The sequence below is a fragment of the Choristoneura fumiferana genome, chromosome 3 (genome assembly GCF_025370935.1).
Source record: "Choristoneura fumiferana chromosome 3, NRCan_CFum_1, whole genome shotgun sequence".
In the NCBI taxonomy this organism is placed as follows: domain Eukaryota; kingdom Metazoa; phylum Arthropoda; class Insecta; order Lepidoptera; family Tortricidae; genus Choristoneura; species Choristoneura fumiferana.
In genome coordinates, this window is record NC_133474.1 from 19,955,640 (window position 1) to 19,968,062 (window position 12,423).

Genomic DNA, 12,423 nt, shown 5'->3' on the forward strand with positions numbered 1-12,423 from the left:
GAGGGAGGAAGTGGCCTCTTACCTGCAACCTTACCAGCTAGGTTTTGGTACGCGTCAAGGCTGTGAGGCTGCTATACATGCGACTCGAGCATTCTCTTTAGACGAGAGGAACGCGGACTGCGTTATCGTTAAGCTAGATATTAAGAATGCATTTAATTCTATCGAACGCGACGTTTTATTACGTGAAGTCAAAGAGACGGTGCCATCACTCTATCCTTTCCTTTTTCAAGTTTACTCGTCCCCGTCCAATCTTTTCTTTAACGAATACCCTATACTTTCTCAGGTTGGCGCGCAGCAAGGAGATCCTCTTGGCCCTTTAGTATTTAGTCTTGCCATACATAAAACTATTTCGGATCTTCAGTCGCCTTTAAATATCTGGTACCTAGATGATGGTACTCTCGGGGGAAAGCCAGAGACCGTACAACAAGACTTACTCACTCTCCTTCCACGTTTGCAAGAACTAGGGCTAGAGATAAATACAAGTAAATGTGAATTCTTCCCCTGCAGTACCGCATCTCGAGCTTCCTTTCACTTATTTGATGGTTTTCTTCCTGGCCTAAAAGAGTTAACAAACCAAAATTTCAGTCTATTGGGGTCTCCTATTTTCCCAACAGCTATCCCTGATGCCTTTGAGGTGAGGAGGCAGCTTTTTCTGACTGCCAGAGAAAGACTAAAGAATCTTCCGGCGCACGTGGCTTTGCTTTTGTTGCGTGTATGCTTTGCGGTACCAAAGTTGACCTATTTTTTGCGCACGGTTCCTACTTGGCTTAGCATCATGCACATTGATTCATTTGACTCTGTGCTGAAAGAGACGGTTGAGTGTTTGCTGAATGTCTCACTTAATGCCGATCAATGGGACCTTGCTTCTCTCCCCATTCGGAACGGGGGGCTAGGCATAAGGCGCGTGAGAGACGTGTGTCTGCCGGCTTTCCTGGCGTCGTCGGCTGGCGTTGTCGACCTTGTAACGCAAATTTTACCCTCAAACGATTATAAAGCCACTATACCTTATGCTTCCGATGCACGTGCAGCTTGGTCGTCTCTCAACCCTACTTCATCAGTGCCGGAAACGGTACACCTCCAGCGCTCGTGGGACGAGGTGGGGGTGAAGCGGATTTCCGATTGCCTATTGGAGAGGGCTGCAGGCGTGGATAGAGCCAGGCTAGTTGCCATATCCAGGCCGGAATCTGGGGCTTGGTTACACGCACTTCCTTCTCCTCACATAGGAACGCTCCTCGACGACGACTCCTTGCGGGTGGCTGTTGCTCTTCGCCTGGGCTGTGATGTTTGCGAACCTCATATATGCATCTGCGGCACTATGGTTGAGAGCAACGGTCATCATGCATTGAGTTGTTGTCGTTGTGTGGGAAGATTTCCGCGCCATCACGCGCTCAATGAAATAATAAGAAGGGCCCTGGTTTCAGCTAACGTCCCGTGCGTGCTGGAGCCACCAGGTCTTAGTCGGTCAGATGGTAAAAGGCCTGATGGGATGACCTTGGTGCCATGGCAAAAGGGAAAGTGCCTTCTCTGGGACGCTACCTGCGTCAGCACTTTTGCAGCCTCGCACCTGGGTCGAACTACGAGGACCGCGGGAGCTGCTGCGGAATCAGCGGCCCTTAGGAAGCGCGAGAAATATTCAGCCCTCGCCAATTACATATTTGTTGCGCTTGCGGTGGAGACGACCGGTTGTTGGTGCTCGGAGGCTAAGTTGTTTTTTAAAGAGGTAGGACGCCGGCTGCGGGACCGGGGATTAGACTCTCGCTCCGAGTCGTTCTTGATGCAAAGGCTATCTATCGCCGTTCAACGCGGGAACGCGGCAAGCGTGTTGGGCACCTTTGCGCCAGGAACGATTCGAGGCGGTCTTTTTTTATAATATAAAAATATTATTTAAGTTAGCTAGTAGATTTATTATTTAGTAGTATTTAGCTCTTAGGTATATGATTGTATTTTCTATAAGTTTATATTCTTAAATAAATTTTCCCCGTTTTGTTTCACCGAAACGTATATCACTTGGTTGGATATGGACAGTTTTATGACTTAAATGTTCCAAGGCTTCCAAGCGACGAAGTCCACGATCGCCGTTGCGTTAAAAACTAAACCAACTGTTAAGGTTATTCTGATAAAGTTAAATCAGAATAAAACAATCTTTAATCAAGTTAGTAACGATCATTTTAGTTCCATTAATAGAAACTGCTGTATGTGTTTGCAAACTGGTGGCCCTATATCACGCGATAAGGCGTAGGCAAATAAGTTCGTAACCATACTTAAGTAAGCAGGGTATAACTTTTATACGAGTACAATTGGCGCAGTGCAGCTATTAAGTAGGTATATTTTTAACACTTCTGCACCTTGTTACTGTACGCCTTCTCACAAGTTCAAAGAACAAGTGACAAAGAAAAAGTGACAGCGACAAGGTAGTAAAGTGTAAACATATAGTTATTCTAACGTCATTGCAGGTCCCTCCCTCCCGCACGGAGATATAGACAAGTCACGCAAAGTGCCGGATTACTTAAATGCGCCAAATCTATAATATATAAAATTCTCGGGTCAAAAATGTTTGTGACCAAACTCCTTCGAAACGGCTTGACCGATTTTTATGAATTTTATTGCGCATAGATATTCTCAGAACGAATAGGATTAGGTATATTTTCATGCTTTTTTTTACTTCTATGCGGACGGAGTCGCGGGCAACAGCTAGTATTCAATGTAACATTTTGATAGACTATTACGAGTACTAGTTAACTTGTAAAGCCTACTAAGTGACAGTTAAATGTCCTTTTAAATATTAAGGATTTAACACACTTTAACGAAAAACCAGTCCAGGATTTTCCTGTCTCGGTTTTCAACAATTTTTAAGCACACCCTGGACTGCGTTGTTTTTGCAACAGACAGACCATGTGGCTACAAGAACACGATGCCTCAGAACGTGTTCCACTCAAGAACGTTATCTCATCAGACAAGCCGCGATCGCTAAGCTATTGAACGTATATCTAATAATAGACTTTCGAGGACCGAGACCTATTTCCCATACAACCAGCGAGCATCTCAACTGACAGAACAATATAGTTTAAACAACAAACAAGATAAAAACCGACTGAAAATAGTTAATAGATTATTGTTAGGAGACGCTTCGTACCGTGCGATCGTATCCGGTGGTGCGTGAACAGGAAAATTAATGGAAAACTAGATTTTCACACAGTAAGGAACTTCGCGACGTGTTTTTGTAGGTTACAAATACGACACAATACCTATCTCAACTCTTTATTAAACCTGACGTAATATGATTCTGAAAAACAGTACAATGAGGACATGTACAAATTAAGAATAGGTGGATTTTTAATTGATTAAATATAGGAGCTTTACAAAAATACATCAAATAAAATAAACATACAAACAATACAAAAAAGTTTTAGAATATTGACTAGGTACCTACCTATTCTACTATTACAAAGTTACAAATGAATACCCCCTTATTTTTAACCCCCGACGCAAAAAGAGGGGTGTTATAAGTTTGACCGCTATGTGTGTCTGTATGTCTGTCTATCTGTCTGTGGCACCGTAGCTCTTAAATGAGTGGACCGATTTGAATGCGGTTTTTTTTATTTGAAAGTATGGTTCTTAAACATGTTTTATCAAAATCGGTTCAGCCGTTATATTGAACTTTGAAGTGACAAGTTTCCCAACCTTTTGTTGGTTAGGTTAGGTTATGCTTCCTTGCGAATCCTTTTTTAAAAGCGTCGACATAATAGAAAAACCATGCTCGTATGACATGTAAACGTCATAAATGCAAAGCAGCATGTCATGCTAATTAACTCCCATAGAAGTAATGTGGGGGGGGTCTTAAGTAGGTTCGATTCCCAGTGCTGGTCTCTTTTTCTAGTTTTTCTGTGCATCCATGTCTCAGTTTGTATTTTCGATATTACAAAAATTAGTCCTGCCTGCTTAGATTTTCTCCTGCAATAAACAGAATAAGTAATCTGCAAATCAAAAATGGTTTCGTTACCGAATTAGGACCAGGATTAGGATTAGGGGCTTTGACACTATGTAAAATTAAGCCGTGATAGCAAGTACCTATCGGATGTTTAACTCTCTGAATGTTGAGCACTAAACCAATGGGAGCTGAGATTCACGGAGGTTAACGTAGAAATAGTACTTACTCGTATCTAGCTTCGTCGCGTCCCTAACCTTGTAGAAAATTTAGTCGTCGACTAATTTACATTTTATACAAGGCCAAGGATCCGATAACTCCTAAGATAGTCTTATATGTGTATAGCTACATAACATAATTGTGTACAACTGCGGAAATGACATTGAGTTGCAATGCCGATGACTTGTCAAATTGTCAATCTTGTCACTCCGCTAAATGGTTTTTAGCGCAGCGCTAAAAACCTGTCGTGGCTAATTTTAAATTATTTGTGTTTATTTCAGTACTCAATGTACCGCAAAGCTTTCTATGTAATACATAACCATTTAATTTTATTGAATCAGCTGTTATTTTGTGGAGGTCCGTATCAATTGGTGTGTTCTATTGACAGTACCATTATAAAACTCTATTCTAGTACTGTCAATGAAACTAGTGGGAACACACGCTATCAATGATCTAAAAACAATTGGGTACTTTGTTCACCCTAAGCTAATACGCATGCTAATTCTAACGTTGCGGGTTAGCCAAGTAATTGTTTGATTGTTTTTAGTTTAGTTTAGTGCACAACCATACAGATCTATGTTAACGCTTTATAATCTGCAGATTTGACTTTTGTTTGTCGTTCAAGTAGAAAGCCAGTCGCTTTTCAGCCCATTGTCACTAGAGAACAACAATGTGGGATTAAGTAACTTAACTTCCTTCCTCTCGGGTAGTAATTATTTTAGTAGCGTGCTCATACTTTCATTTTCAACGTTCCAGACGATACCAACGAATTCGTAATTGGCCACCGAATCGTAGTAAAAATTAGTAATGTCTACCGTTATTTGTACATAGGTGCTTTATGGAGGAAAATTGAGCATAATTCCGACATTAAATAATAAAATATCACCTTCATTACGACAATGTCCGATTAAATTAGCATTTTTGTAATGAAAGGTACCTACTTAAGTATGGTGAATAAATTATATACTATGATGTCAGTGTCTACGCGATGTTGATGTACATTTGCTAAACAAAACAGTTTTGAATTTGATGCGGCTCGCTGCGGATAGATTACCAGATACAAAATGGCATTAAAGTGTAATTTTCACACGGTACGTAGGTACACCGAGCATGTAAGTGTATACATATAATTTCTAAGTACATATTCAGAAGTTTGCAGTCAGTTCTCTATGCTTATTACTGGGATAATAAAATAACGGAATAAGAAAATACGAGCAAGTAGCTAGGTACAATTCAATTACACTAGATCCCGCCCTATAGAACAGAACCTGTTGGTTAATCAATGTTAACTTTTATAATTTCTGAATACTTATTTAAATAACCTAACCAACTTGGAAAAGTTAAAAAAACCCTCAAATTGGTCAATTTTTCGCCGATTTTTGATCATCAAACATAGCTAAGAAGCACCGAAAGAAAACTCGCTTTCACTCAGAAAAAACCACATCGAAATCGGTCTTTTCGTTTGAGAGCTGCGATGCCACAGGGAGATATGCATCGGCGTCAAACTTTTAACACCCCTCTTTTTTGGTGTGGGGTAAAAAACACTCTGAATTCTGTGCCGAGTGTTAACCTATCGTATCAAAGTCCAAACATTGTATCTCCAAACTATCAACTGTTAAATAATAGTCCACTTAATAACGTGTCGGTCCTTTTATGCACCTGACACGCAAATGGGTCAGTGCGCAATAAGCGCAAGCGCATCAGCGAATTGAAATTGCAACAATAAAACGAATCGGTGTCAAAGATGCGGCGCGGGCGCAGGCTACGTTTGATACCATTATAATACGCCAGGCGAGCATTTACTTAGATCGATTTGCGTGTGGACAGAAATTTAGTTAAAAACAATTACTTTTAGGTCCCGGGTGAGCAAATTTGTAACCCCCGACGCAAAAAGAGGGGTGTTATAAGATTGACCGCTATGTGTGTCTGTCTGGCTGTCTTAAACGGCTGGACCGATTTGAATGCGGTTTTTTTTTGATATCAGGTTTTCCAGCGATGGTTCTTAGACTAGACATGTTTTATCAAAATCGGTTTAGCCGTTTTTGAGATATTAAACTTTGAAGTGAAAAAGTCGGGGTTTTCCAACTCTTTGTTGGTTATTTTTAGTTCGTTGATATTGATACGGACCTCCGCAAAGTAACGCCTGATTCAATAAATTAGTTGTAAGGTTCTTTAATTTACCATGTTTCAATAAAAAACACAGTGCAGTGGCTGTGCATTTCGAAGACGTTACCCAGGAATTGTTTGACGCTTTTTTCATCGTTTCATCATCATCATCATGTCAGCCGAAAGACGTCCACTGCTGGACATAGGCCGACCGGGAGACGAGCTGTCGGTAGGCCTCCAACAAGATGGAGCAACGACTTGGTTAAGATCGCGGGATCGCGGTGGATGCGGAAAGCACAAGACCGGTCTGAGTGGAGAGCCTTGGGGGGAGGCCTATGTCCAGCAGTGGACGTCTTTCATCGTTTAATCTAAATAATTTCTTGATAATTGAAGTATTTATTTTAGGAATAAATAACCAATTGATGATTGCAATTTTATTTGCTAGCGCTAATAACTTTATTTTATCTTGATTATGCTAGTCAACGTCATGTCGATGTAGCTATTTAGCATAAAGAAGATGCTTTAGGTAAGTTTTAGCTAATGTGCGGGATTTTACTGAAGACTCGCTACATCGTGATTTTTTGTGATATTTAGAGATCATCATCATGAGCCGGAAGACGTCCAATGCTGAACAAAGGCCTCCCCAACGACAACTCGCCGCTTGCATTCACCGATTGCCCGCAACTCTAACGATGTCGTGAGATATCGATATTTAAAGATGGTAAAATCACCAGCACCAATATCTGACACAACAAGCGAGCATATATGATACGACTCTATTTCTAGGGCCGGAAGGATGTGTCACATATTTTTGCACGCTCCGCTTAATATCTAATGCTGGTGACTGTACAATTAAATCACAGTCCACGAATAATAATAAAAATAAAAAATAGCTAACTCAAGATATGTAGTACATCTGAAAACGGTCACGGAGATACGAGTATTGTTATTTGAACATAGTGGCAATAAAACATCTAGTTCACGTTTTATTTACCAACAAGTGTAGGTAAGCAATGATAAGTAAAACAATCGTGGAGTTGATGAAATATTAGTAGGTAGAATAAGCTAACGGCCTAGATTTAGAAATTAACTTTTTAACTTAGTACTTCTGGCCTACTGAAGTGTTAAAATGTTTTAATTTGGTCGCGATTATTAAGTTTTTATCTACAATTAGTAGCTAAATATCTAAAGCCGAGTTTAGACGTGCAAGAAAAATCGTACAGTTGCATTAAGGTGGGTACTGACCAACGTTACGAGGTGTAATGTAACATGTTGCACAGCGAGCATTCGTGCAGTACCCTAGTGTAAGTATCGGTTACAAAATACGTATCGATCGCGTTCGCGTTAAAATCTCAATTTATATGAAACACGAACAGCGCTCTAGCGAACGTTTGCGATGTTCGTGTTTCAATACAAATTGAGTTAACGCGAACGCGATCGAGACGTATTTTGTCGATAACTTACACTAAGGGCACAGTCAGTACTTAGTGTTACGGGGAAACCAGCGAGCAACGAGCCGCTCGTTGTTTGCTTGAGTGCTCCACCCGGCTGTCGGTTTTTTGGCGAATCCTTTGACTGTTACGCGGTTCAGTCAGTACGCTGTAACAAGTCAGCCATCTTTACTGAGAGTTGCTGGCGAATATGGTAATTACTGTGTAATAATAGCGTGATAAGCGTATATTGACTATGGAGCACAAGTTTTGACAAGCAACATTACGCAGATTTTGAGGACACAGCGAACATGCTCAATGCGTAACATGCTCGATGCGAATGTACATTTCACCTCGTAACGTTGGTCAGTACCCAGCTTTACATTGCGGCGCTCGTTTGACCGCTACAAACTCTTTGGCTTTACGGCCTCGAAATGTAATTAATGCAACTTGCACGATTTTTCTTGCAAGTCTAATCTCGGCTTAAGAACCTTTGGGGATGCTCGCCCGATAACTACGAGTAAATAGAAACAAGTCTTCAAAGTGCAATGGCAGCTACTACACTCATAGCAAAATTTTAAAAGTTAATAATAATAACCTAACCTAACCAACAAATAGTTGGAAAACCCCCGACTTTGACTCTTCAAAGTTATATATCTCAAAAACTGCTGAACCGATTTTGATGAAACATATCTAAGAACCATCGCCAGAAAACCTGATTTCAAATAAAAAAACCGCATTCAAATCGGTCCACCCGTTTAAGAGCTACGGTGCCCCAGACCGACAGACAGACACACATAGCGGTCAAACTTATAACACCCCTCTTTGCGTCGGGGGTTAAAAAACGAAGATCATCATCATCTTTCTATCAGCCGAAGGACGTCCACTGTTGGACATAGGCCTCCCCCATAGACCTCCAGTTGCTTCGGTTGGAAGCGGCCTACTTCCACCGTGAACCCGCGGCTTTAACCAGGTCATCCGTCCTCGTTGGTGGACGTCCTACGCTGTGCTTGCGGATCCGCGACAATGAGATACGTGACCAAAAACATATTGCTGATAATATATTATAATATCATTATCAAATTAACTTCTAAATTGATGAACATGCCATGCACTGCATGCCTCTGACATAAGTACCAACCATCTGGCTATCAATAGGCACCAGTAATCACAGATATGTAATCCGTTAAGTGACGTCGTTGATAACTGATAACACCTAGGACTTTATTTGAGCTCCTCAAGTAGCTACAAGTATCATTACGCGAGCAAAATATGAATATTTTGCGTTTAACATTCTTCTAATAGCTTCACCTGTAGCTAACGAACTAAGTAAGAATGTAAACAAATCTACTTAGTAATTCGAGTTTACACTTCCAATAGTCCGTTTGATTTGAAATTTGGTGTTGTTTATGTAAACTAACCGATTAAAATGCAATTAGGTAAGTACTCACAAAAAAAACGTTTTGATAACAATTTCCCCAAAATTTTTAATTCTGCATCGGTTAAGGACCGCTGGTGTAACTGTGGAATGGAATTTAGCGATTACAGGATCGAAACGAACGTTGTTGTTACCGACCTAACTGTAAATTTATGCGATATCAAGCGATGTTGTTAAAAGTGCAACGTGCACATTACCTGTTTATTGGAATTTTAAGCGTAATATCAATTCGAAGAAAGCATCGTAATTGGTTCAATGAAGAGCATGTCCGTTCGTAATTAGTAGCTTTATTCGTCACCTAAACAACAACATTCCGTCTAATTTGGACAGTCGATAGTGTGCAACGATAACTCACCTCCTGGATGTAGCAGCGTGTTCGGGTGCACGAAGCCGTCCTTGTGTAGCAGAACGTGTCGCGGCTCCGTGACCAGGTAGCAGGTGTGTCCATCGGCGAGGCACTTATGGAAGCACCTCGCCGCCTGGTGCGCGAGTGCCCAAGCATGCTCCTCGCTTATGGTCGAGTTGAAGGCCTGCAGAATCTGCTGCAGCGTGATGCAGTCAGCGCCGTCCAGCGCGACCTCCGCGCCCGCCGCCCCTTTACGCATCATCTTACTAAGCGCCACCCGCCATCCTCCACTACGAACCACTGAACACTCGGATCTATCCACTAAAATTTACTCCGTATCAATTTAATTAAACATCACCGAATTGTTAGCACGAAACTATTCACATGTTACTAGTGTCATCCCCTGAAATGTCACTGTCAATGTTTTCGTCGCGAGGTGGGTGGTGCGATATTTTGACGCGATCGTTAGAGCGCGTGCGCGAGCGGGCGAGCGTGCGTCGCGTGTTGCCGTGGCGAGGGCGCGAGTAGCACTGGCGCCGACTACCGCCTGCTGCCTGCTGCTCGGCAAAGCCTCCGAGATGAGCCCGGAACCAGCGGAACCGCTTCCTAACCGCACGTTTGCTCCCACAGGATATAGGTCCTTGGGGATCAATTGTGGAAAGGAACTGCTTCTGAGATATTGAACTATAGTTCAGTCTATAGTTTTCCATAATTTTCATTTCTCATTCAATATTATTTCTGAAACAGTAGACCTTCTTCGGAATTGTTATTAAAATAGGTCAACCTAACCTACTTACTGCATTCTATAAGATATTTCATAGCATAAAGTAAGTGGCAAAATAAATGAATGACCATTGAAGCGTTGTAATACGGTTAAACTTTTTATGGCCCAAAGCAAGAATATGTGTTACGTTATAAGATGCCAGTGTGGGGCCGTCTGTACCCGAAAGAATAAGGAACTAATGTGAGAGTGGACAGCAGCGCTCTTTATTGCCAACTACGAACTCCGGTCTCCAGCACTGAGGTGTGGAAGGCAAAGAAAACCCACCACACTTGTTTTCGAACAGAATTGTCATGTAGGTTTTCTTATCCTTATCCGACGACATCGTGACCACTCGTGACGTCGTGAAGACTCCGAACTAGCAACTGTACACTCAACGACACAAATTTTATACTCTCTACATACAAAATTACCTATTTATTACTGCATAAATTTGAGGGCCATATTTTTTGCCGTGTTTTTTTGGAGTAGGGTTTTTTTGGTTTGTGTTGTAAACTATATTATGTGAGCAAGTATCTGTTTAAAGGTGCGGACATACTATTTAAAACCCGACGCAACGCCACGTTTCACACGCCATCCAACGCGTGTCAGTACTAATCAATGCCTTATCCTCCTGGGACCTAACTGTGACTTTTTTACTTCACCCGCTTTGTTATTTTGGATATTATTTCAAAATTGTACTTTATAAAGCACATTCGGCCGTTATTCTTAGTGTTAATTGGTCCTTTATAATAAAGTATGCAAGGGCCCACGAGGATATATTATTTATTATGGTCAGGTGCAGATAGAAACATGCGTCGGACGACGTGGCGTGGCATCTACACCAATCCGTACGATTAAAAATAAAACAATAAGCTTCAGTCAAATGTTTATTGAATGATCTATAAAACATTACCAATAATATCATTAATAATATTGTAAATTGGAATATTTTGGTACAAATCTCGTCTAGTCGAGTCTATGCAGCCAGAATTCTTATTCTAAAGTCTATTGACATAAATATTCTGTTTTGTTCAAAACTAACGCATTATCTACATAATTCTACTAGGTACATTGGATAAACTTTGATTAAAGTAAAGACAAAACACTACCTTAGAATAAAGAAAAAATAATTTGTTGATGATTTCATTTTTATTAAGTTGAAGTAAAAAGAACCTTCCGTCTGTCTATCTTTAATAAATTATTTAGAATAAATTTAAACAATTGTTTCCTATAGTACCGCCTAACACAAAATAAATCTTAAATGAGGCGAATGAAAAATTATTTTTTACATACCAAAGCTCAGGCCATAAAAAAGGAAAGACGGAATTTTGTGAATGGCTAAATAATGCCAGTAAAACAACGTCTTGCCAAAGTTGCCAAAGCGACTTGTCTTGTCTTGTAAGCAAATTACACTACACAAACGAGTCGAGCTTCACAAACGCAAATGAGGTGAGATGCAGTTTTATACGGCCTCACTTTGTTAGCAGACATCTGTCTCTGTCTTAATTCATAAAGCATAAACTTTAAATACGTACGTAAAATGCAACAGTATGTCACTCTAAGGCCGCTTGTAGACGTTCGTTGTTTTTACCGGACAACGGACCGTTTTTTTTTGCCGGACTTGCGGTGTTGTATAGCTTACAATGAATGTACCGGACACTTGTCACATGCACCGGACACTCATCAGGCGATGAAGCCATACAACACCGCAAAAAACGGTCCGTTGTCCGGTGAAAACAACGGACATCTACAAGCGGCCTAAACCGCTATAAACAATATTAATGAATACAATACTTCAGTTCAAGTTATTCAATAATTTGCATCTTTTCTTTTTAACTTATACAAAACGATTAGAAGTTTGCCCTTTACCTATCTGCACATAGCGTATAAACTGATTTAAAGTATATTTCTCGAAACTCTTACATATCTTTATATCAAAGAACGTTTTGAAATGTATAGTAGCTAGACTTTTTTGTGATGCAATAGCAAAACGCATATAATTTATAATTCCAACAAGGTTTCGGCAGTCAACAGGCATTCCGAAAGTCATTACTCCGTATCTTACATAACATTTAATAAGTTATCACATCAAATCCTTACCGTACAACAATCAAGTCGCCGATCGAAAACATCGATGGGCTATCAGTCTTCGATCCCTCACTTCTTCTTCAAACTCCAGAGTGGATCGAGGAAATT

General features: G+C 40.7%; 2 protein-coding genes across 2 annotated transcripts in view; both read right to left on the reverse strand.

Moving 5' to 3' along the window:
* The window catches only part of LOC141426885 (protein spire-like), a gene marked incomplete at its 5' end in the record, with an annotated part of 250,088 nt that extends 240,031 nt beyond the window's left edge, over positions 1–10,057 (reverse strand). Inside the window, 1 exon segment of the mRNA XM_074086122.1 lies at positions 9,474–10,057. Coding sequence (XP_073942223.1) covers positions 9,474–9,726 — 253 coding nt within the window.
* A 1,044-nt stretch (positions 10,058–11,101) lies between these two features.
* Positions 11,102–12,423, reverse strand: part of mop (tyrosine-protein phosphatase non-receptor type protein myopic) — a gene marked incomplete in the record, with an annotated part of 20,847 nt that continues 19,525 nt past the window's right edge. Inside the window, 1 exon segment of the mRNA XM_074086131.1 lies at positions 11,102–12,423. Coding sequence (XP_073942232.1) covers positions 12,385–12,423 — 39 coding nt within the window.